The 26,350-nt window shown below is 47.7% G+C and overlaps 1 protein-coding gene across 3 annotated transcripts in view; it reads left to right on the top strand.

Annotated features, from left to right (window-relative positions):
• Positions 1-26,350, top strand: part of ADGRD1 (adhesion G protein-coupled receptor D1) — a 122,736-nt gene that overhangs the window by 9,169 nt on the left and 87,217 nt on the right. Inside the window, exons 3-9 of one of the 3 annotated variants that reach the window (XM_049101763.1) lie at positions 647-730; positions 2,925-3,020; positions 4,785-4,907; positions 17,011-17,190; positions 20,501-20,755; positions 24,395-24,459; positions 25,157-25,312. In XM_049101763.1, coding sequence (XP_048957720.1) covers positions 647-730; positions 2,925-3,020; positions 4,785-4,907; positions 17,011-17,190; positions 20,501-20,755; positions 24,395-24,459; positions 25,157-25,312 — 959 coding nt within the window. The remainder of the gene's footprint in view (positions 1-646; positions 731-2,924; positions 3,021-4,784; positions 4,908-17,010; positions 17,191-20,500; positions 20,756-24,394; positions 24,460-25,156; positions 25,313-26,350) is intronic. The other 2 variants (XM_035706431.2, XM_025473550.3) reach the window with 2 other exon arrangements.

Raw genomic sequence — 26,350 nt, 5'->3', positions numbered from 1 at the left:
TTATTTTTTATTGGTGTTCAATTTACTAACATACAGAATAACCCCCAGTGCCCGTCACCCATTCACTCCCACCCCCCGCCCTCCTCTCCTTCTACCACCCCTAGTTAGTTTCCCAGAGTTAGCAGTCTTTACGTTCTGTCTCCCTTTCTGATATTTCCCACACATTTCTTCTCTCTTCCCTTATATTCCCTTTCACTATTATTTATATTCCCCAAATGAATGAGAACATATAATGTTTGTCCTTCTCCGACTGACTTACTTCACTCAGCATAATACCCTCCAGTTCCATCCACGTTGAAGCAAATGGTGGGTATTTGTCATTTCTAATGGCTGAGTAATATTCCATTGTATACATAAACCACATCTTCTCTATCCATTCATCTTTCGATGGACACTGAGGCTCCTTCCACAGTTTGGCTATCGTGGCCATTGCTGCTATAAACATCGGGGTGCAGGTGTCCCGGCGTTTCACTGCATCTGTATCTTTGGGGTAAATCCCCAACGGTGGAGGTTCCTCAAATTCCTTTTCAATGAATCCCACGGTCACTGTGATATTGTCACTCCTCCCTCCATTGACAATGTGGAAGGTAAGCCGCTCTTCCCTCTTAATGGTGATTTAACATGTTTATTCTTTTCTTTCCCCGAGGGTTTGAGATCTTGGCTTCTGCTTCCCATTACTGGCCATTGGAAAATGTGGATGGGATCCATGAACTTCAGGATACAACTGGAGGTAGACATGGGTCGTGAGAAATCCCAGGCCCAGGAACTGGTGGTTTGGGGTTGGGGGGATTACGGGAGATGGACGTGGACAGCATCCACCTCGATGCCAGGACAGTGGAGATTAGCACACACTGTGCAGTTTCCCCCTAGTCACTGTTAACCCAAAGTATTTAACTAGAACAGTGATATATGTTTATCATTGAAAGACAGAACTTATGATTCGAAATATTAACGTGTGTGCTTCCCCCACAATAACCTTGAAGTGAAAGCAGCTGTTTGGAGCTTAAAGCTCTGCAGATTGTGGTTTAATCTACCCATGAGTCTAGATTTACGTTTTCTAGGTGACGAAATGGGCATTCTCTCCAAGCCTGCCAAAACAGGGGTCGCTCTGAGTCTAGGGTCAAAGGGCGTGCCAACCAGGACTAACCCGCACATTTGTGAGGTCATCGTTTCACTCACGGAGGTACTCCCACTTACCACTCAGCTTCTGCACATGTCACTGGTGGCTCCCTTGAAAAGACCAATATCACCTGAGATGCTCCCAAGCTCCCTAAGTTCATGGAAAATACAGTCCCTATCTGACTGAATTCAGACACTTGCCATAGGGAGAAACCTCAGATGCCCCTGAGCACTTTCTCCCATTCCAGCAAGAAAATTTTTTCCCATTATAAGTTTTGAGAGACTTGGGATAGATACTTTTACATTTTGCTTTTTATTTCCTTATTGCTCTTCATTATGTCAGATGGCTGACATACACAGCAACGGGTTTACTGTGCAACCCATCCTAGCACATGCTCACATTGTGTCTCTTCTGGTTCTGTGCAATGGAGTTAAAAAAAAAAAAAACCCAAGTGCTGACTACTATGCTTCCCATAGAAGCACACTGCATTTTCCTTACCCCTGTGACTCAACATGCTGCTGTTAAATTGCTGCCTAAGATTCTAAAATGTTTCCTTTAAAATTTGCAAACTGAGAAGCATTCTGGCTGGAGTCTGGGCCACTGATGTCCTCAGAGTGAGGGCAGTGGAGGAGCAGGGTCCTCCAGGAGGGTGGAAGGCCAGCCTGGGGCACTCAGCTTCCCCTTCTGCCCGCCTGCGTGTGGGAAACCATGGTGGCCATGAAGACGCGCCTGGAGTTCCATGTTTTCTCTGCATGGTCTGTGCTGCAGGGATGTAAGCTCCCTGTGGGAGCCATTACATGACCAGTGCAGGTTAAAATGGACTGCGCCCTCCTCATTACAATCTCATCTCTCTTCTCGGGGCCTTCATTTTAAAGCCTGTGAAAAGTGATCATCCCAAGTGGAAACTCATTGTTGAGTAAGTCAACAGGACACAGCAACTAATGTTTTAGTAGTTATTTCAAACAGTAGCTCAAATATATTCCTCTCCTAACTTCTCAACACAACTCACTGTTGTGATCAAACCAGCAACTTTTGGTGTCTTGAACACCTGTGGGGAATTTTCATAAAGTCATATTGTCACTGGGACACCACCAGGTTGTGGCTGAATTTTGTTCACCAGTGTGTTGACTTCCCTGGAAGCTCAATGTGTTCATGTGTGTCCTAGAACACGCGAATGGTGACGGCATCACTGCAGTCCCCTGGATCCACTCTCCATGTCACAGTGCCATGCTGGCACATTTCAGTTCCATCACAGGCTCCTCAAGAAACAGAGAGAATAGGATCCATCGGCACATTTTCCTGCTGGGGACAGTTGAATGGCTTTGGAAGCCACTTCGTGCTCTCGCAGCTCTGTTATTTGTCGCTGAATCCTCTGCTGTTCTGTCCATGTGTCGTGATATCATGCCATTGCCTCCGTGCTGCGTTCCCAGCTCACCAGTTGTTGTGACATCACCACCACGAACCGTCCTGTTAAGGCTGTTTTATGGCTGAGCTCAGTTCCATATCTCTCAACTAAGTATCTGAGAGGGTACTTGGATACAGCAGATGGGAACCCACATTTGTGGAGAAAGCTAGCAGCTGTTGCGCCCTGGTTTGGGATGGCAGGCCAGGGCATTGGCCAGGATGGCATCCAGTGCATGGGAGAGGCAGTGGGTGGGAGGGAGGTGAGTTGGGAGAGAAAATCCAGGGTACTTGCCAGGTGAGAGACCACTTCTCAGTGCGTTTCAAGTTGAGAGATATGTCGGTTCCATTTGTTGTTCACGTCACTCATTTGTTGTGCTTTTTCTTTTGTTGTCCCACCTAGTGTTGCGAACCCACAACCTCACTGTGCTTCCTTCCCATAATTCTACCTTTGTTCGTACCAATGACTCTGCCTACTCAAATTTCTCTGCAACCGTAGGTGAGCACTTGTATACTTCCGTTCCATGTTCTGTGGAGTTTGGATCTGCCATGAGTCTCGAGGCCAGTTTGATTTGATCCCATATGAATTCACTTTGTCTTGGCTGGTGAAAAAGCATATCCCCAAGGACACAGCCCAAGACCCAGGGTGTTGGAAATACTGCTTCCAGCTAGGTCTAGAGGTAGTGCCACCGATTGCAATGCATTAGGAGGGGCATGCAAGCTTTCACCTGATCAGCTGCTTTTTTCAGACCAATACAGACATGAGATATTTTCTACAAATAGAAATTATTTAGATTTTTAAATGGAGTAAATTCTTTGGAGGAGGAAAATCATACCCTTTGAATGGAAAATTAGAGCTGATTTAAAAATACTTCACCAAAAATTTGATCTCTTAAAAATATTAAAATCAGCATTTTTTCTGTATCTGGATTTTTAAAAAAATTATTATAAAACACCCAGTAGAGTCAGGGTTAAATTACTATCTTAATAACCTCAGAGCCCATATGTTTCCTATTTTTCCTACACAGCTCAAAGTAAAAGAGCTGGTAGCTATTGTGGCCTCTACCCCAAGCAGTATAGAAAGTGAGTTCAGATAATTCAGGTGTCATGCCTTCAGTGATTTTTAGCACAGCACATAATCTGATTGCTCTCAGATGCAAGATGTTTGGCTTCCAAAATTACCTTTTCCAGTCAGACAGCCTTGTTGAGGGATTTATACAGCTTAACTCAGTTATGCAGCTGTTAATTTTGCAATAAATTTAATTTTGTAACATACAGTCCTCCCCAAACAATAAATAAGATAAGCAAAAAATAATGAGTTTAAAACAGTAAGGAAGAACACTGAGGCCCTTTGAGTGGGTTATCCACTTGACAGTGGTTGTTGGAAAACCTGAGTCATGGTAGCTGTCAGGTGCAAAGAGCTCAGTTAGCCCTGCTGTACATCTCCTGCTGCTTGACAGCTCAAGGGCAGTGGGCATACAGAAGAGCAGGTATCTGGGTGACTTTGACCCCAATGAATAATAAATACCTAATCACACTTGGTTTTTATAGTCTTCACTTATCAGTCCTGTAAACCATTTACCCTACACTCACACCATCAGGTATGTTTGCCATGGGAATGGGACCAGACAGAAGATGGATGGAGCAGCGAGCACCCCCAGGGGGCCCATGGCCACTCTGCCTGGAGTTGGCAGGCCCACTAGGACTGAGGCGTGGCTCTGGGATTTTCTCCTAGAGTCCAAACATGAGTTCTTTCAATATTGTAGGTTCCCACACCTAGGAATGGGGGCTTCCAAGGAGAACTCACAGGGAGAGAGAGTTCAGGCGTCTCTTCATGTTCAAATACATACCTAAGTGTTTCACTTAGAGGATGGGAGGGAAGGGCCCCTGAAACATGTGGATGGAGCTGAAATTCAGGACAGTAGAAGACAGTAGAAGATTGTCACTGCATTGCTCCTGGAAAATGTTATAGTTAGAGTGTCTTTACAGTATAGCGCATATTACATACAGCTATAGTAGCCACTGATGATAGAATATTAATGTTATCAAATTATTCAATATTCACATTATCTTGTTATACTATTTATAACTAGTACTAGATAAATGTTAACTATTAAGCATTAATATTAGTATTATTATATATAATATTATAAGGACAAATAGTACAGTACATTGATGTATATGTTGTTTCTAAGTCTGACGCGTTTTTAGATGCAATCTTGGACGATTGCTTACACATGACGCTGTCGCTCTTCTTATGTAGACATCGTGGAAGGGAAGGTCAGCAAAGGCATTTACCTCAAGGAGGAGAAAGGAGTCACCCTTCTCTACTATGGGAGGTACAAAGCTTCCTGCATCAGCAGCCCAGCACAATGTGACCCTGACGGTGAGTGATACGCTGCTGCCTCTGGGCGCTGGCAGGTGGGGATGGACCTTGTAGCTGCAACAGCCTTCGTGGACACAGAGTGGGTGGTGGGAGGGGAGGCAGAGGTGGGGGTGCAGGTGTCTAGGATTCTAACCAGAGCTATGTCCTGGAGACCAAGCATTGAAATACTGTCTCTCAGAGACCTGAGAGCACACTATTTAATTTTGTAACAACAACAACAAAAAAACCCTGCCATAGAAATAGACGCAGTGATGTCATATTGGGACTTGGACGGGGCTGTGGCCTTTGTGGGGAGTAAATTGGTGGTGTGGCTCCCACCACGTTATTTCTGGCTCTGGGATGTTGACGGTGGGCCTGGGCAGGGCAAGCCTGTGACACTCCTGCCCTGGGCTTGTTTCTTTTATCTCAGAGCTTTGGGGGGCAGTGGGTGGAGCCCCCACTGCAGAGGGCTGCAGGCCCGTGGTTGGAAGAGTGTCAGGGACACAGCACATGTAGGCAGCAGAGGAGCTGGCATGCATGTCTTTTCCCCTTTTACCTGTGAAAAGCAACCTGCTCTCTAGTATCAGAGGTTCAGACAACAGGTATTTGTGCCACATCTCAAACCTCTCTGAAAAGTTGTTGTCTGACATCCAAATCAGCTTCAAGCCTTCAAGTTCCATTACTATGGGCAGAGTAAGAATTTTCATTTGGGGGGAAAAATAAAGAGTTTAAGGTAAGCCTGTCTGAAAGTGAAGGCCTTTTGGGCATCCAATGGCTTTCTCAAAACAGCATTGTGGTGAACTTGTCCTATACAGTTTTGGGGACATATGGACTTCATTCCAGGAAAAACAAACGAAAGCTTAACAAGGCAAAAACATGCTGGTGTGTGTGTGGGGGTATGTTTTGGACTTTGTAGAACCCAGAATTTCAAGAAATGGTTTTGAGGTCCAAAACCATGGCCAGGTTTACAAACCAATGTTTGAGCCATTCCAGAGTTTGGATAGCCCTATAAACACATCAGGCTTGTTTGTTTCTCTAAATGAGTAACAGCCCGGGCTCAGCTGTGGCCACTAGGAGTGCCAGCAGAGCTGGGGGCCTGGGGGCCTGGCCCTTGGGGAGCAGCATCTCTCAGGGGACAGGTTCTCTGCTGCTCTGCCCCCCCCCCAGGGGGGACTTAGATTGTTCAGGAGGTGGGTGGCGTGGGTCCCCGGAACTGTGATGATGCGGGCATTGGGGACCACTAACCCTCATGGGGCCACTGTGATGGGACCACAGAGGGCATCAGAGTTCTGGGAAGTTTTACCTGAACACCAAGACCACAGACTCAGGACCCTGGGCTGGCTCCAGCCTGTGACCGTGTTTGGCTTGGCAGGCATGGAACTACAAAATGTTTAACTAGCTGCCATCTCATGGAAAAATAGAAAAGTTTCATGTAAATATATGGATTTCCAGTTTCTCTTGAGAAATCACCCCTGCCTCCCACTGACTCTGGTTAGGCAACTGCATAGCGCACCCCTTCATCACGGACACTGCCCCCCAGGCTGTCACTGGCTCCCTGGCCCTAGCAGTCATGGTGCCTGCAGGACGCAGAGTGCGGTGAGAGCATGGGCTCTGGTCCCAGCTCTCATTCCGTCTGCGGTGACCTCAGGCAACTGCTTCACCTGAGTCCGTGTCTGTCAGATGGGTGAGTGTGGGCTCACAAGTCTGCTGTGGAGCTGGAAGGAGCCCCCCTGCTCCTGGCAGGTGCAGCCCAGCTGTGTGCAGCCCCCTCCGCAATGGCCCCCGAGTGAATATTTGCAGACTTGGCTCCTCTCACCAGGGCCTCTGTCCTAATGAGGACCGCAGCTGGCTTGCTTGGAGGGAACCCCTCCATAGGGGGGCTAACCCACAACCACGACCCCACGTTATTGATTGCTGATGATGTGACAATCACGGGACCATTCTCATTACACATATTTGCTCATTTCATCCTTAAAAAAAAAATGAGACAAGAGTGCAGGGTGGTAGACAGAGCTGCGGAGTTTGGCTTCAGGTCCCTCTCCGATAGCGGCTTCTTGTGTGCTGTAGTTAACTGGAGCCCTTCAAACCATCACGTGGCCACTTTCTTTACAGTATGGCCAGATGTAAAGTGAAGCCAGGAAGCCTTACATCACCCTTGGCTTCCGGAGACAGTGCTGGCATGAGGCTTCGTGCAGAAACAGACGGAGGTTGGACATTTCTTGGTCTGTCCCCCTTTGTCTGCATTTCAGTTTCCCGGAGACGGAGAGGCAGGCATCCCATCTGAGGACCACTGCGTGCACGCCTCCGCGTGCGCCCTTAGCTCGAACGGGTTTCCCCGCAGCTGGCGCAGCTGGCAGGAGCTTGTATTTCTGGGTTCCAGAAAAACAAGAAGCGAACAGGGAAGGTCTGCCCAGTACTTTCCACATTAAAGTCTCTGAAGCGCATGGAGTGTGTGGGATGATTTCAGGTGACACCAGGCAATTAAAAACATTAATGGTTATGTTTTTGTCTGAACACAAATAGCTCATCAGAAATGTGATTTTCTAGATACGATTTAGGATGAGACTTCAGTACGTAGTGAGCTTTAGGCATGGGCTGACTTCAAGAAATGACGTCAGTAACGATAGGGAGGAAGGGAGTGGTCAGGTGTAAAGGTTGTGAGTGACCAGAATGCGGGAACCTGAGATGTGGGGTCTTTCCAGATCCATCCATCCCCTCCTCCTCCACACATTTGTCTCTGTTTCTCTGGAGTTTTTTGGTGGTGACAGTTAGTGGGCTCAGACTTATAGTCCATTACTCTTGTGATAAAAACTAACATTAAAATAAAGAGAGACCCATCCATCAGGTCAACTATTTTTATATTTCTTATTTCCAAATTCTCTTGTGGTCTCCATTCATGGTTTTGGCTGCTCTTTGAAGAAAAAAAAAAGAGGATGCTTTTAGGAGCAGAGTTGAAGTCTGAGCTTTTCAAAAAAGGACTAAACGCCTGAGCAGCTGACCGCCAGCCCTGCACGCCCTCCACCAGGCCGCCCACCGCTGCTTCCTGTGCCCATGCCCACTCCTGCTGGACCCGATCTCCATCTGTGCTCCACCTTCCTGCATTTTTGGCAAACACTCCTGCCTCTTGGCAAATGGTGCTTTCTCAGGAAGTTTTTCATGGGCATCATGTGTAAACTGGGGAATGTTTTGAGGCTATTATGAGGGGAAAAGGCTATTTGGATGCCTGGCCATTCTTGAATGTGAACCTAAGGAAACACAGTCTGTGTTCCTTCAGGATGAGGTGTCTGTCCTTCATTCCCCACAACCTGCAAGGGCACAAGTTGGGAAACTCAGTGTAGGGAGGGAGACTTCCTGGAATGTTCTAGCACCTGGTCTCACCCACCCGTAGACCTTGAGGGCTCAGCTCAGGTGTTACTTCCAGACAGGTGAGTCCCTTTGTCTGTGCTCCCCTGGCTCGCTACCGTGTTCCTCTCCAGCATGCCTTTGGCCCATGAGGGCCTGCTCACCATCCATCTTTCCTAGCGACAGCAGCACAGTGAGGCCAGGGACTGTGTCTGTCTTGGTCACCACTGTATTTTTGGGGATGAAAACCAGCCTCATAGATGCTTCCTACGAGTCGGTGAGCAGATACATCTAGTGGGGCTTTTGAATGTTTCCATCCCTTCGAAGGCCTCTCTGTTCTGATCTTTAGATGTTGTCTCTGATCTTGGACCAAATTCCACCTGGGGTGACTTCTATCCATTACCTCTGATGCCAGCTCAGCTCTAATCACATGGGCTGCTCTCAGGAAGGACATCTTCCTGTTTTACTCATCTGCTTACCTTGGCTCCCTGTACATATGCCCCTCATTTTCTTCTTGTGCACAGAACTTCCTCTGCTTGTAAACACCAAGTTGACCATGAAACCCCATCGTGGCAGGTGGAAACCCTCAGCACTCACATTCCCTCCTTCCTAGCTCTGAGGTGACTTCTCCTTTGTATGAGGTTTCTAAATCCAAGCAGCTGTCAAAAAATATCTGAAAATATCTGAGATATTTGCAGAATGGAGTTTCAGGAAAGAAATTTCCAGAGAGGTCTGGCGGATGCAGGCTAGGCATGGATCCAGCTGCCGTCTTCCTGGGATGGTCTGGGGTTACAGGGATATTGGAGCATGAGTGGATGATCCTCAGGGAAGCATTCATCTGTACACTCAGGTTACAGATGGGGGAACTGAGGCCCAGAGGTGAGCAAGACCTGTGAGAGCAGCACACTGACTTAGTGCAGTGAGTCTCTAAGTATTGTTTATGGACTACGGGCAGCAGGGCCACTTGCGGAGATGTTGAAAGTGGAAGTTCTCAGGCTCCTGCATTCAGGATCTACTGAATCCATTCTGTGGACAAAGCCTTGGAATCTGTATTTGTAGCCGGGACCTCCTGGTGATTCTCTTGGATCCTGTCCTCAAATTGGCTACAGCTGACCATCCCACAAATGTGTTTTATTTGATAGCATTATGTTGATCCTCTTGGTTTTTATATATTAGCGAATTTTCTAAACTGTTTTTAGCCAAATATCCCAGCTCAGTAAATTTACAGAAACAGCCTCCCACAGTGCTTTAAATGTGTTTTTTTTTTTTTGTATTTAACTCCTGTATAAGGGAACATTTCAGTTAAAAAAATCTATACTTTTGACTTCTCTTAAAGAAAGTCAGAAAATCCAACAACACTCCTGTGTACCTGGCAGCAGTTGGTTGGAGTCGAGGGTTGTCCCTCAGATAGGTCATACTCTCTTGATCTTCTTGGTCCCCAGTGCTCCTGCTGCCTCCTGGGCTGAGACTGAAGGGCAGTTGGCACATGGCACTGTGGCTTGTGCTGTCTCTCTCTGAAAGTGGCAATGATGGGGAGATGGAGGAGCTGAAGAGAGTCCCACTGTGCCAGGTGTGTCAAGAAGAAGCTAGAGAGAGCCTTTTCTTGGCCCATGGGCAGAAGTATTTGATATGGAAAAGTCTTGCTCTGTGAAGCAGCATGGTGCATGTTGAAAGCACACAGCCCGAGCTTCCTTTATGAAACCACCTGGTTTTCTTGCTCATGGATGCAGTTCTCCTGGCCGGATGGGCTCTGTCATGCACACTGGAGTCCAAGAGACACTGTCTTGCTGTGCCTCTTCTGTGTCTCTGCTGTGTCTCTCATTCTGTTCCATCTCAGATATCCCTGAGGATGGAAATCCTCCTCAGTCACCTAGTATCTGAGGTCCAGATTCTTCACCGCTATGACCTTCAGCTCTTCTGTTTTACTCTTTGTGGTGTCATCTCTCTCACCTTCTTTGGCTCTTACTTCTCATCTTCTAATTATGGAGCCAGAAAAAAAAAAAACCTCATTAGGATATCGTGTTGAATATTCACTGTCCTCACGTTCTCTTGGTGCTGGGTCAAAGTCAGATGTGAGGGAAGACACTGCACTCTGGGTCACTGAGTCGCTACCTGTTAACTTCCCACCTTAGGAAAAAGACCTCTTGTATTTACAGACAACCATACATAGCTGTACTCTTTCCTCTTCAGTTGTTCTACGCGTTTTGGGATCAATTAGAAAGTCTTATGAGCCATTCTCTTTATGTTTTTAGGCACATGGGTCTCCACAGTATTGAGAATTACTTGGAAATTGTACCAAGGAAGCTTGCAGAGCCAGACATACTTCTATCCCCACAGTTTTGATGTGGGCAGAAGAGGGGCATACTGATCTCTTTAACTCAGCCTACGCAGTGCCAACTGTGGAGTCAGTGTAGCAGTGAGGTGTGACGGTGTCTACACCAGAGAATAAGTCCAAGGCAGGGTCATTGACTTTAACTGGTTTGGGTTGAATGATGCAATTATTTACATTTCCAGTAATGATGGAATGTCTTTTAGGACCAATGATTCTTAAGTTTTTAACCACTTTTATAATTTTTACCCACAAACATGTACCACCTGAACTATTATTATACTTAGTGTTTTTCTTTAAATTTCACCTGCTTGGATTTAATTAAAAAAGAAACCATGTCACCCCCATGAATTGAAAACCAGTACTAATTCCTGTAAGTGGCAGTGGGCACCTGCATTACTGAGTTCTACTTGGATATCACTGCCCATCAAGGGCTTCACATTTGACATGTGGCATTTCTTTGCTATGTGGGGATTAGTGATTGTTCTTTACACTCTGATGGATTGTCTCTTTGTTGCTGTCAGAAGAGCAGAGAGAAACTTGAGAAAGGCGCAGCTTCTTACACTGTGATTTGTGTTGTGTCAAGGCATGTTTCTGTACTAAAATTCTCTTGGAGCAAGTGTCCCAGACCCTAGGGTGTGCAATTACCAACAATGTCATTTTAAGGGGCCCTATGCTGAAACATGGGATGAAGATTACATTTTAGTGTCTTAGGAGATCAGGGTTTGGGATGGGAGATGGCAAACTTGTGGATCAACCATCACTGGGTGTCGGGAGCTTTCCCCAGGTGAGCCAGAAAACCCAAACTTGTCAGACTCATTCTGCTCCCAGCCTGTGCTCTGTGGAAGTACCTGGCAGGTGTTGCCCCGTCCAGGAGAGGAGAGGCTGTGGGAGCCCTGCACAACCAGATCCTCTCCTGCACAACCACGTTTCAGGAAAACCCACCAAGAACCCAGTAGTTGGGAGGTCCCCTTGACATCCTCTGTTCATGTGACAAAGTGACCAGGGCCTCAGTTCTGGGAGGCCTCTCTTACCCTGAAACCGGGAGAACATGCAGCTCACCTGCCTAGGGTGTGCTGACAAACTGAACCAGCCAGAGCTGTTTAAAGACCTTCCTGACCTCACAAAGTCTCTTCCTCTTTCTAAATACCTTTCTATTTAGAGATATCTGTGGATAAACAGCTTTGTAAAAAGTCACAAGACAGTTCCCACATACCCTCTGCCCATTTCGCTGGTGTGGTGAATGAGGACTGTGAGGGTCCTGGATTGCGTGTGACCCTGGTGTAGCCTCTGAAGCGGCAGGAGGGCAGAGTCCAAGACAGACATTCGCAGGTGGCTCTGAATGGGGAGCAAGGGACCTGAGCCAAGGGATGCAAGCGCCTCCAGAAGCGGAAAAGGGAGGGAACACGTTCTCCCCTGGGGCCTCTGGAGGGAAGGCGGCCCTGCCATCACCACAAGTTTAGCCTCATAAGACATCTTGCCTCCAGAGCAATGAGTGTTGTTACAAGGCTGTACACTTGGGTGGGATTTGCTGTAGCAGCCCTGGGAGACCCGGGCAGGCATGCAGCCTCCTGTCTCCCTCTGAACCTCGGCACAGGTACCAGACCCAATTCCCTCCTGGTGCTTGTGCCTGGCACCTAATTCTCTGCTTCTCTTTCCCCTCCCCCACCACATGTGGCCAGAAAACCTATGTGAGTCGGGTTCCTTCTACGCATTTTGGTCCCTTCCTTGTGGGAGAATGCCCACTCCTTCAGATCTCAATTCCAAAGCCACCCGTTTGGGGAAGCCACTCTTAGTCTTCAGGCCACTGGATCCAGGTGTCACTGAACAGACTCCATGTCTGTCTGTCTGTCCCTGCCCTGCATGGCAGTTAGTGCCAGCAGCTCGGGACCTTGTGGGTCTGTGTAGCCTTCTGTAGGCAGATCCTTGCTCCTCGTGTCTGATGTCATCAGCCACCAAATAAATATCCGTGGAAGGAAGCACTGAGAGTATTGCCATGGACTGAATGTGTCTCCTCTGTATTCATAGGTTGAAGCCTTGTCCCTAAGAGGAAGGTGATGGAAGTGGGCCTTTGCAAGTGGCAGGATTGGGGGAGGTGGGACTAATGCCTTCTGCGAGCATACCAGGAAGGGCCATGGAAGAGGACCCTCACCGGGGTCCAGCTTCCAGGAGGTGAGAAGCTCTGGAGGCCGCCAGTCAGTGTCTTCTGCTGCAGCACCGAGATGGGGCTTCTCTCAGACCAGAACTTGGCACTGTGGGGACAGTGGGTGGCACTGGACATGGATGTCCTCAGTTTCCCACTCTAGAGCATTCTTGAGCCTGCTCTTTGGGCTCAGGGTAGCTGTTTGTGCTGATTTGCTTCCAGGTAGCTGCCAGGGCTGATGGTATGGACAGGCTGTTCCCCTCTGTCATGGTCTCATATGGGCCACGACCACCTCTGGCGGGACCCAAGTACCTTTGTAAGCAGGAGAGGATGGAGGGTCTGGAGCAGCCACTCTGGTATATCCTTCCCAAACCCTCTACCCAAAGTGCTGGTGAGGAAGGAAGGAGGGAGCCATGTGCACTCCTTGTGCTGGCCTCTGGGGGGGACAGTGGGGTCAGGAACGGAAATGTCAGTTAAAAGTCATGGTGAGCAATAGAAACTCAACTCAATTAGGCTTAAACAAAAGGGGGAATTTGTTGGCTCATGGAAGGGATGGCTTCAGGTGAGACTGTGTTTGGTTAGCCATTGCCCTGCAATACAAAAGACCACTGGTGTCACTTTTCCCAGTTTCACGGACTGGCGGGACTCAGCGGGCCCTTCCCATTGGGGGCCTCCAACAGCTGCAGTCAGACAGTGGCCAGGCCTGGGGTCACCTGAAGGCTCACCTGGGCTGGATTCCTAGGATCGCTCCCTCCCTCTCACTCTGGCACGTGCACGTGTGGTGTCTTTCCTTAGCGGTGTGGTCTGGACTTCTCCCATGTCGGCTCAGAGCTCCAAGAGGCAGAGAGCTGAAGCTGCTAGACAGTAACCATAGCTGGGGCTGGGCCAATGTCACTTCTGTGTCCCCTCTGGGTCAAGTTGGGCACAAGGCAGTGGGGAACTTGGCTCTGCTGGAGAGTGGTGGGGTCATGGGGTCCGACAGCAGGTGGAATGGGGGGCATCGTGGCTGTCTGCATCAAGTTGGGTGCAGATGCTCAAATACTCTCATCAGAAGTATGCATCTCTCCTTGCTCTGACCTTTGTCAGCAGGGCTCTCCAGATGGGAGAGCACTGTAGGCCCAGAGGTTCCATCCAGGCCCAGCGTGACCCTTATGGGTGCCGCCAGTGTCGGCCTGGGGTGTGTGTGGTTGGCCCTACCCAACTGGAGGAAACGGGGGTGGGCAGCATGGCTCTCCCTGGGGCACAGAGGTGCTGTTCCTGGGGAAGGGTGCATAGATGCCATGCTGGCCACAAGGCATGGGAAGGGCTGCTCCTCTACCTGGAAGGACTCCTCCCTCACCCACACCCACCACAGACACACAGAGAAGACAGTGTGTTCACCAAGACTTCCTTACTTGGCCTGGGTCTTTGTTGTGCATTTTTCTTCTTCCCGTAATTCCTGAGTTTTTTTTTTTTTTTTTTTTTGTCTAGTTCAGCAATTGAGTGATGGTGCTCTTGAACACACAATGTCCTCTCTGTGGGAGGGGAGAGTAGAACAGCACGGTGATCACAGGTGCAGAGTCCAGAATCACCCTGACAAGTCCAAATCCTGCCTGTTACCAGCTGTGTGGCCTTGCACGTGTTACCTGTTTTCCCGCCTGTAAAATGGGGACACTGAGCACACCTACTTCACAGGGTTGTTGGAAGGATTAAGAATTAACATACGGACTCGTCTTAGAACCATCTTCCTTGTTCCTAGGAAATTCCCATTAAATGCTAGTGATCACATTTTTCTCTGTGAAGTGTCTTCACATAGTAAGGAAATGTATCTGTTAAATGTATCACATGTATTTTTTTCTTCCTGGATCACCATTTGTACTTTGGCTTTGTTATGGTAAGTTATTTGCCTTGCAGAATTTTGTATTTCTTTGCTTGAATGTATCCGTCTCTTCTTATGGCATCTGGATGATACTTTTTTTCTGGATCTTGCTGAGAAAGACAGCATCCTCATTTTCTCTTTGGGTAGATTCAGATTTAATGCTCATATGGAGAAAGAAGTGTGGTATCACTTATCAGTGATCACACTTCCTTTTTACCCCTTCAACTTGTTTCTTCCTTGGGTTGATGACCTGCGTGCCTGGAGCCACGCTCCCAGGGATGCCGGTGTTAGGGCTCCCTAAGACTCTGGGGAGATGTGAACTGACATTAGAAGATAAGGATATTTCTCAGTTGGGAGCGATTTTCACGCAGGTTACATGGATGAAAATGAAATGCTCGCCTTATCCTTACCTAATGCCAAACCGACTGCCTTATTTTTGTTTCTCTTCCTGGACAGACATTTGGCCAAGATGGGATTGAATAAAAGGAATTTCTAAATGCAGCAAAGTGTTTGGAAAAAATTAATGAATCCTCTGGGAATTCATTTCATAACAAAAATTTCACAATGCATGTGTTTGATTCCTGGTGAAATGGGTTGTTTCTGAGAGCAGGGAAGCATGGCAGGAGGGCCGTGGTTTGTGCTGGGCTCTGCTTCAAGGGCGCGCAGGGAGCAGGCTCCGGGAAGGGTCCTGGGACCAGCCCATTGCCTCTGAGCAGTCTTCCATCCAGGGTTCTGCCCTTCAGGGCACTTGGGGGGCTGTCTGCTTTCCTCAGTGGCCCTAAGTACTCACCCCTATGACTTGGAGTTCTATTCCAGCTTCTCAGAGGTAAGGAAAGGGCCAGGCCCCTGCCCTTATTATGAGATTCCTCTTATATTAAAAAAAAATGGAGAAATTCCAAACCAGGCTATAAAATTATTCTGTTCTACATGCTTCTCATTAGCAGATTAGACCTCCAAGCCCACCAAAGTATAATGCAATCTGATGATCACAAGACATTTGAACAGCTTATAATGTATGTGTCAGCCCATAAGGTGTTACAGGAAAGGTGGTTGGACAGGACACACGTTTATATTTGATGGCCAATGTCTGCTAATTTAATGACTCTCTCAGGCTGTGTCTGTAATCTCATCTGAAGACAAGGCCCAAAGTCGAAGTTAGGTGCCATTTGTACATGAAAGCCACCCCCACCCCCCAATGAGTCAGGAGTCTCAGGCTCTTTCCTCTCTCCTGCTCAGGGCCAGACTGGGAGGGTCAGGGCAGCTGGGATTATTTCTGGCTCCCACCCGAAGTCCACGCAGGTTGCTGGCTCAGCACTCGCATGTGTGTGTGCTCTCTGGCACACAGGCACACACATCTACACACACAGTTACTCATGCAAGGAAAGGGTTAATGTCACTGGGGTCAGACAAGCAGGACAGAGGCTCAGATTCAGAACTCTAAACAGTGGCAGGCAACCTGAAATGCAGCTGAGCCTCTGGCCAGCTCCGCCCATATGTCCCTCACCCAGGAGTCCAGCCTCCAGGCCTGCAGGGTGACTGTGGAACAGGGTCTCCACCACCAAGAACTGGACTTACTCTCAGGTAAGATGCAGTGACCATGGAGCCAACTTGTTCATAGTCACATCTGAGTGAAGAGCACTTAGTTCACGTGGTAGGATGCAGGGTGTCTTCAAAGGGCCTCCGCGGACTCCCCCTGTTCCTCTGTTGGAACTATTTGTAAATGCCAAAACCTTAAAAGTGGGCTTCCCTTTGGACTGGGAATTCCCCACTAGGAACACATCCTAAAGGCACAGAGTCCAAACATATGCCAGAAGGTTTTAGCTTCCAGTTCTGTCTGGAGAATGAAGAGCTGAAGGAAGCTGTGTGACCCTGATTTAGAATATAACACTGTGTAGACATACAGCACGACGGTGTGAAAAGTCTATTTATGGACATTGGAGGAAGCTCATGATGCAGGAAGTTTTTTAAAGATGTGGCTTATAAGCTAGTATGCTTGAGCTGGTCCCTTTCTTTGTAAAATGTACTGGCAGGAAAGGTTTTAGAGGGACAGACCATATGGATGCTTCTGGATAGAAAGGAGGGGTAAGGACAGAAGGGTGCAGGTTGTTGAGATCTGTGGGCTCTGGGGCCACAAGGCTTCCTCTTGGATCCTGCTTCGATGCTGGCTTGCTGACCTTGGGCAAGCTGGCCCCAGTGCCCGCATTTGCACAATGGGGATGTTAACCAGGGTTTACGATACTGAAGGAGATGATTCACTCAGAACTCCTGGGAAAGTGTCCAGTACTTACTGGGCTTTGATAAATATTGTCTGATTGGAACATGCATCATCTCTAGAGTGAGAAAAAGATGGCTTCTCAAATGGATGTTAGGAGCCGAGACAAGGACCTGCTTCTGAGGGCGGGTTCCCCTCTGTGGTCTGTCAGTCCTGACCCTGTGCCTTCCCTTCCTTCAGGAGTCACGTTTTCTTTCTTCTGGAAGACACAAGGAGAGCAGTCCAGGCCCACCCCTTCTGCTTACAGGGGACAGGTAGTTTCTGATGGCTTCAAAGTCTGCTCCAGTGGTGGCAAGGGCTCTGTGGAGCTGTATACACGGGAGAACTCCATGACGTGGGAAGCCACCTTCAGCCCGCCAGGTAAGGGCCTGCCTGGGGACACCTGCTGGAGAGGCCCAGCAGCCGGCAGCCAGGTGCCCGCACTCCCTCCCACCCCAGCTGTGTGCCGGCCTCAGCTGCCCTGTCCTAGAGGGGAAGTGCTGATGGGACTTGACCAGGTTGTGCAGGATACTGTTTCTACCTCTCCCTCCTCTCCTGGCTCCCTGGCTCCCTCCCCTCCGGCCGTCTCCCCTCCCTCTTCTCCCCCTGCTGCCTTTCTTCTTCTCCTGTTCCTCCTCCTCCTCCCCTTTAAAATGGTATAGATATGGCAATATTTAGGATATGAAAATCTTTTGGAACAGAGGCTGAAGACTAGGCAAGGAAGTGGGGGTGAGGGTGGTGATGCTCTGGGACGAATGGGGGACATCATGGGGCTGTGTAGACAGTGGGGGAGTTTGCAGGTGGGTGTTGCAGGGCCATGTGGCTCTGTCTGGAGATTCCTGCTTTCTCTGTGGCATGAGATCAGGTCCTGCCACAGGGCAGGGGTCAGAGGCCTGGGGCAGGAAGCTGGAGGAGCATAGGGTCTCAAGTGGAAACTGGGTAAGGAAGAGAAGTATTGGGGTGACATTGAGGGTGAGTCCAGTCTGGGCTGAAGGCTAGGAGGGATGCGTGGAGGGGGAGGGGGATAGAAGGAAGGCCTCCAGTAGGAAATGGTACCTGAGATATTAAGGACAATTCACTTTCTGGGCCATTTCAAGAGGCTGTGTGTCTCAGTTGTTAAAAGACATGGATGACTCTGGAGCCAAACAGGCTGGGTCAGACCCCTCTCTGTACCATCCTACCTGTGAGCCAGGAGCCTTACTCACTCACCCCAAGCTTGAACCTCTACCTTGCCTCTGTAACAGGTCTGGGACAATCTTGCCTACTTGCTTTCTCTGACCCCAGGCCAGGGGGAATCTGCCTCCCCTGCCCTATACAGAACTACCTGTATCTTGTTCATGGTGCTTATCATGTTCTACCCAAGGTCTGGTTCTTCTATAAGAGTCTTATCTCTGCTCCTTGGGGCTGATGCTGAATGGGGGCACCTAGTAGGTTTCTACTAGTAGAAACCTAGTAGGTTTCTTCAACATATTTTAAGGTAAAGTCTACTGAACTCTGTTTTTCTTCCCAGAAGAAGAAAATCTTAAATCAACTGCTGGGTGATTTAAGAATTGTAAACATTTCTGCCTGGCAAATACATTGTTTGTTCATTGAAGAAATTTGTTATTCTTGCTTTGAACTCAAAGGCAATAAAACTTTGGACCCATTTAGGACCCAAGCGCTCTCCAGGGACTCAAAATTAGAGAGCTGCACAATCCTGAGCAATTGCTGGGTGATTGACTTACAGAACTTGATCTTCTTAAAAAATTATTTTATTTTTCATCATGATAAGAGTACTCTTTAATCCCCATCACCTATTTCACTCAGCCCCCAACCCCTTCCTCTCTCTGACTTCCAGTTTGTTCTCTATAGTTAAGAATCTGTTTCTTGGTTTGTCTCCTTTTGTTTTGCTTCTTAAATTCTACATGAGTGAGATCATATGGTATTTGTCTTGACTTATTTAGCATTATACTCTGTAGGTCCATCCATGTCATTGCAAATGGCAAGATTTCATTCCTTTTTATGGCTGAGTAATACTCCATTATATATATCCGCCATCTTTATCCATTCATTAGTCCATGGACACTTGGGCCACTTCCATAATTTGGCTATTGTAGATAATGCTGCTATAAACATAGGGATGCATGTATCACTTTGAATTTGTATCTTTGTATTCTTTGGGCAAATACCTCCTAGTGCAATTGCTAGATTATAGGGTAGCTCTATTTTTAACTTTTTGAGGAACCTCTATACTGTCCTCTACAGTGCCTCACCAGTTTGCATTGCCACCAACAGTGCACAAGGGTTTTTTTCTCCACATCTTTGCCAACACCTGTTGTTTCTTGTGTTTTTGATTTTAGCCATTCTGACACATTCTGTGAAGTGATATCTCATTGTGTTTTGAATTTCATTTCCCTGATAATGAGTGATGTTGAGCATCTTTTTATGTCTTTTGGCCATGTGGATGTCTTCTTCTTTGGAGAAATGTCTATTCATATCTTCTGCCCATTTTAAAAATTGGATTATTTGTTTTGGGTGTTGAGTTGTATCAGTTCTTTATACATTTTGGATACTAACTCTTATCAGGTATGTCATTTGCAAATATCTTCTTCCATTCTGTAGGCTTCCCTTTGGTTTTGTTGTTTCCTTCACTGTGCAGAAGCTTTTATTTTGATGCAGTCCCAATAGCTAATTGCACCAGAGTCTACTCAGATTTCTGTAATTATTATAAGGGAAGATTTGGGGACAATTTACCAAAAGTATAATTCTGATGACTTAGGTTGGAGAAAAATCTTCTTGGAGTTGCCATCTCTAGAAATAAAGGGTGGTTGTTTCGATTGCTGGGTGATTTAAGATGATGCCTGGCTTGAAGTGATACATGCCTTTAAAGAGCTGCCTTGTTCCTTTCAAAAGCAAGCCCATGAGATGTCTTAACACAACACTTGCAAAATGAAGTGAGGCCCTTTGTGGGGCAAGCTTCTGTCAAAGTCTGACAAACATTCCTCTTATTGGTGACCGTGGTTCTCATGCCAGAGAGAATGAGCCAGGAGGGTGGCCCTGCCTACCATGGTACCACCGTGTTGGTTAATATCACATGTACTATGTTGGAGCAGAGGTGGATACCAAATTTTGTGGGCTGAATCAGGCTCTTAGATAAATTTTATTGCCACATAGATTTTATTGACCTGCACTATGATGGCCTAGGCAGGACCAAAAAATTTTTTTGAACAAGTCATGACCACTACCTATTATTTAGTTTTAATTTTATTTTTAATTTTATTTTTTAAATTTTTATTTATTTATGATAGTCACAGAGAGAGAGAGAGGCACAGAGACACAGGCAGAGGGAGAAGCAGGCTCCATGCACCGGGAGCCCGATGTGGGATTCGATCCCGGGTCTACCAGGATCGCGCCCTGGGCCAAAGGCAGGCGCCAAACCTCTGCGCCACCCAGGGATACCTAGTTTTAATTTTAAATATCAAAGGATCCAATTTAAAATAGCAAAGGGTCTCTTTGGACTGCTTCTGGGATTTTAGGGGCAGGAATTTCTTCCCTGTACTTCAAAAGACTCAGGAAAGTGATCCATATTATGACTCACCACCAAGGTTAAAAGTGACTAATCATCTCAAAAGGGATGTGCTTAACAACTGGGAGACACATGCATGGGGAGCTCTTCTCACATCAGCAGAACAGTGACCTTTGCTCTCTCTAGGTCCCTACTGGACTCATGTCCTGTTTACATGGAAATCCAAGGAGGGTTTGAAAGTCTACGTCAATGGGACCCTGAGCACCTCTGACCCAAGTGGCAAAGTATCTCATGCCTACGGGGAGCCCAGCGTCAACCTCGTGATAGGGTCTGAGCAGGATGAGACCAAGCATTATGAAGATGGAGCTTTTGATGAGTTCATCATTTGGGAGCGGGTCCTGACCCCGGACGAGATCGCGATGTACTTCACAGCTGCCATTGGTCAGTGGGCATGGCGGGGAGGGCTCAGGCCAGCTCTGCCCATCTCTGGAAGGGAAAGGCTCCTTCTGTCCACCTCCCTTACTAGCATTTCTCACTTTCCACTCTCCTGAGGTGGCCGTCTGTGCTGCAGGCTGCGAGGAATCCTGATGAACCTCATAAATACAGTCATTTCTCTAGAACACCTGTTTCTTAAGATGGAGTAACTGGCAACTTAGAGGAGAGACACTGAGATGAATATCCTGCTGGTCACCACGGGTTTTCAAGTTGTACATGATGGATGATTACAGACAGCTTTGGGGATAGATATTCCAGATCCATTAATGCATTTGATCAACAAATGTTTATCGGGTGCCTTCTGTATGCCAGACTCTGGTGGGTGCTCAGGGACCCCAAAGGATGCCCCCTTCTTGCTCAGTACAGAGTGGTTGTTCAGAAATAGGGCCTGAGGGACAGGAAGCCTGGGTTCAAATCTTCACTCAGCCATGATGACCTGTGGGACTTGGGAAATTACTTTTGTTGAGGTAAAATTCATGTAACATAAATTCAACCATTTGAAGGTATACAGTCCTGTGGTACTATGTTCACTACATTGTGCAGCCATCCTCTCTGGTTTTAAAACAGTCTCAGAACCCTGAAAGAAACCCAGCACCCACCAGCTACTGCTCCTTGTGTTCCCCTCCCAGCCTTTGGCCACCCCAATCCACTTTCTGTGTCTACAGACTTCTGTTGTTTGGGTCTTCCACATACCTGGAATCATGTAATATGTGACTTTTTGTGTCTTAATCTTTCCAAGTCACAGCATTCTTTTTTTTTGAAATGATGGAAATAGTAGTACCTATGTCCCAGAAAGCTGGGGGCTATGGAGATATCATGTGACAGGTGTAAGGCATCAGCAGAATGCCATGGGGCAGGTTTTTGCAACATTTTCACTGTTTTTAAGATTAATACTTTCCCTTCATTCCATTTTCATTCTGCCAACACATGAATGTACTGAATCTTTATTTCAACAAGAAATAATCTGCCAGAAAACAACAGTCACTCATAAACATTTGTCAGCTGGCCACTGCGTGGACACCAGAGCAGCAGGGGAATGCCAGGACCAGGAGCTGAAAGGCTTGCCGCCCCTCAACTTCTGACAGTAAATCCCTTAGCTGTTAGGGGTTTGTGGTTACATGACAGAAAACACAACTAATGTGACTTATGCCAAAGTTAAAAAATCTCACACAATGGAAACAAGAAGAGAAAATCTGCTTCAAGACCCGTTTGCTCTAGGTTTTCACATATCATTAGGAATTTCTGTGTTCTCTGCTTCCTTCTTGTGGTGCCAGCATGGCTGCCATTCCCTCCAGGGCTCCATCCCATCCTCTGCCGAAGACGAAGGGCTTCCTTTTTCTGTCATCTCCTGCAGCAGGGCTGGCCATGACTCTCATTTCATCAGATTGATCTGGTGTTTCCCAGAAACCAAGTACTGTGGCTGAGGGTGGAGAATATGCTGATTGCCTTAAGTCTGCATCATAGTCCACCTGACATGGCAGTGTGGTCAGCCTCCCCAAAGATGACTGTGGCTGCTGGTCTTGGAAGCAGGGCACAGTCACTGTGCTTGCAGGAAGTCTCTGTCCATTGCAGCCTTTGACACCCATTTTTCACTGAGAAAGTAGAATTCATTCCTTTCACACAAGTGACATAAGGACAATATATAGGTCCTGTATAATAAAAAAGGATGTCAATCTCCTGCATTTTATAGCCCAAGATTCAGAAATTTGTCATTTTGAGACCAAGATGTCATCTGTACATGTATTATTGAAAGCCTCAAAAAAAATCCTGCCTTCCTGATACTTTGCCATTTTATTAACACTGGAAAGAGGTGTTGCTGTTTCTGGTTCTTGCAGTTATCCCAACAAATCCTTGTCCCCAGGACATCCCAGGGCTCAGGGATGAGAAGCATCAGCCCCACACCTGACATAGTGTTTCAGATCACCTCGCCCTCTGTGCCTTCTGAAGGTGGTGTCTGGTTTTTTTTTTTTTTGGGGGGGGGGAGGTATTTAGGAAAGGTGTTTGCATTAACATCTGTGTGTCCCAGGGAGCATTTGCATGCATCTTTGTTGAACCAGAACTAGACCCATCAGACCCCATAGTGCTTGGGGACTCAGTTCTGAAGACAGGTCACATGACATAAAGCACATATATAGAAAATGACCTGGAGTCCCCTGGACTGCTCATGTGGGTCAGTCTGTCAGAGCCACAGGTTCAGGTCAGCAGCAGGCAGATAGACATCTGTGCTGAGATCCAGCATCTCTTACCCCAGGCCAGGGCTCTGCTGGGGCTGGTCCGCAGGAAGCAGAACTTGTTCTTTGCATAAAGCCCTGTCTGCACACAAAACATGTGCTCAGAGCAGGCATTTCTCTGTGTGACTTGCCCAGAGGGGGCATCCTCTTCTAATTTATTAGCCAGAACAGACCAGATGGGGTGACCTTTTCTAATTCACACAGAGGCTTTGCCACACAAAGAACCAGAGGAAGTAGAAGGCTGCATCTAGTCTTGATTTTCAAGTATGTATCTTTGGACACTAGAAACACACCCACACAAACAGAGGCCAACAAAATAAGAGCCCTTTGGGACCTGAGACTGCCAGAGGACACAGAAGATTCTCCCTTCTTCTCTCAGCCTCACACGGTCCTCAGCTGAGGGTGGGCAGGATGGCTAGGCTGATCCTCACTGTCTTGCACTTTATTTTGTGGACTCATGTGAGTTATACGTGAATTCAGTGTGACTCCTCTGTCACTCCTTGGCACTTGAATGAATATCGCTCTGACTTGGGGAACGGAATGTTTGGGGCTCTTGTTGTTCAGGCAGTGTCTCCCCTTCCGTGTCTGTCTCCCAGCTACCTGGCCCCTCCCCAACCCAGGGGGCCGGTTACTACTGCAACTAGCTAGGGGTGATGAGGTCATTTCCTTAAGTCACCCCAAGCAACCTTGAGGGATATTCCACAAATGAGGTAGAGTATCTAGTTAGTCTGTTTTCTTACCAGAAAATGCTAAATTAGAAATCATCAGTGGAAAACAGGTAGAGCAGAGCAAATATGGCTTTTGGTGCTGGATATCTTCATTATTTGTAATTACTTATGATTAACCAAATGGAGTAGAAAGAACTAGAATCCTCAGGGTTGAAGGGGCTCAGGAGGAGAGTCCCCCCACTACTTTGTCTTGTTTTACCTGTCTGGGAAGAAGGCTTGACTGGACGGATTGTTCGTCCCAGCCCAGAGATTAACAGCCCTCTCTATTCCATCTTCAACTAGTCCAGGCGTAGTTGAAGGCTGTTTCTTTTGGTTCTCTATTTATTTGAAATCAGTAAATGCTTGTATAAAATCATCGTTTATATGATGACTTGCATGAAGGGTGTTCAAAAGCAATTTGAAACATAAATAGGAAAGTAATGTGACCTGGGAAAATCCATACAATCTTGTCTATTGAGCTAATTTACTAGCCCTTTATCTTTCCAGCACCATTCCTACTCAAAACATTCTCAGGCTCTCTTGGATGTGTCTGAAGCTGAAGAATTTTGAACAAAGACAGGTCTTCCTCATGGTGAAAGACTGACCACGTTTCAGGCCTTAATTAAGCGTTACTGATTTTTTTCCAGGAAAGAATGCTTTGTTGTCTTCAACACCACAAAGCTTCTTCATGACACCTCCAGCCAACACCATGGTGAGCATGCACTTTGACTTCGGCTCTGTCTCCCCTTGTTGAAGAATTTCTGCTTAGCCTCTATGCCAGGACTGAATTTCAGTAGGCAGTCTAGCGTCTGGGAAGAAATCATCCCTGGAGGAGAAGCTAACTTTGGCATGAATTCCGGATACCCAGGCTGACTAAAGGGAAAACCCTCTGCTATGTGGCCTCAGGGGTCAAAAGGAAGTAAAGCAGACTGTCCAGGGACACAAATGCTGAGAGTATCTCTGGGCAGGCAGGACCTGTGTTGATGCTTGTTTTCTTTCTGCCGCTTCTCCCAACATTTGAGGAAAGATCAGTCCATACAGAAATGGACTCTGCCATTACCTGTAATCACACCACTACACCTCACTTGGGAAATCTATGGGAATAGTGAGGGCACAGACTCTTACACCATCTATGTGGGTTCAAACCCCAATTCCACATTTATTTCTGGGTAAGCCTTTCTGTGCTTGGTTTTATCTCTCAAGTAGTCACATATTTCTTGAGGTTGTCCAGAGGATGAAAGGTTAGTTAGTATGTGTTAGTGTCACAAAAGTGCCTCCTGATATGCAGTAGGTGCAACTGCCGTTGTCATAGGCTTTAAGAGGCACGAGACCAAAAGGACACACTGAACTTCCAGGGGATTTCTTGGCTTTCGTCCCTAGCCGGAACTCACGCCTCTCATTTCTTTCAGATGCCCACCAATGCCTACCATCCTATCATAACCAACTTGACAGAGAAAAGAAAAAACTTCCAGAGTCCAGGAATTGTACTGAGTTATCTGCAAAACATGTCTCACAAATTACCTGATAAGCCTCTGTCACAGGAAATGGCACTGAACCTCACCAAGGTAAAGCTAGTCATTTCTGTGCTTAGCTGATCAGGGATGACAAAGTGCCAGATCCTGGCCCACAGGCGTGTTTTGTTTAATCTGCACAAAGTTATAGAAAAGTTAGGAGCTTTTACATAAAAGTCTGCATTTTAGACTTTCATGCATAACTGGATAGGGTGGCCTCTCCAGCCAGCTTACCCAGCTGGCTGGGGCCTCTTTAGCCCTGCCTTAGCCCTTCATGTCATGTTCCCACCTCGGCATCTACCTGGCCAAAGGCCATCTGGGCGTGCATCTCTGGTTCTAAACTCTGCTGGCTACCTCGGCACCTGGTAAAGGGTGGGACTGGGTCTTGGGTCGATGTTGCTGTGGAGCCCTAGGCTGCAGTCTGCACACACTGTGACCCACAGTGTTGTGACTTGTGGGCCGGTGGGAATTGCCAAAGTTACCTAGAGCACTTTGTGAACTGGCCATTTATGGCATGGAATCAAGGTGTGGTTGCTTTCCACTCTGCTCCAAATACTTCCTGGGTCGAGGTAGATAGAGGTGGTAAGGTTCCTGTGGCCTTAACTTCCATCTCAGCACCGGGGCTCTTGGCTGAAGTGGAGAGGGAAGGCATGTCTGGGCGGGTTTTTTCTGGAAAGTGTCCCACGTTGGGTGCGGGGGGCAGGGTGCAGGGTGCAGGGCTGTATCTCCCCGAGGGTTCCTTGCCCTGTGCCCTGTGTCCTTGGTCACTCTGTTCTGCGGCAATACGGGGAGACAACAGGAGACTGCGCTCGTGCGCCTGCAGAGAGCAGCGTCTGGCGCGCGGCGAGCGCTCTGGGAGGCTCCTTCATTCCGCCAGGCTTGCTGGCTGATGGCAGGTCCGAGGAGCACGTGCAAAGGCGCGCGGGATGCCCCCCACGTGGAGAGAGGGCATCGTCGGCCCCCTGCCCCCGCGGGGAGAAGCAAGAGCCAGCCTCCCAGGCGTCCCCATCCACCCCTGGGGCCAGCCGGGTGCAGGCGTGCGCGGCGCACGCGGCCTGCGGAGTCTGAGGCCTGGCGCTGTGCCTGCTTCCC

This window comes from Canis lupus, chromosome 26, assembly GCF_003254725.2.
Source record: "Canis lupus dingo isolate Sandy chromosome 26, ASM325472v2, whole genome shotgun sequence".
NCBI lineage: Eukaryota > Metazoa > Chordata > Mammalia > Carnivora > Canidae > Canis > Canis lupus.
Note: the sequence above shows the minus strand (reverse complement) of the source record. Positions and strands in the feature narration are given on the sequence as shown.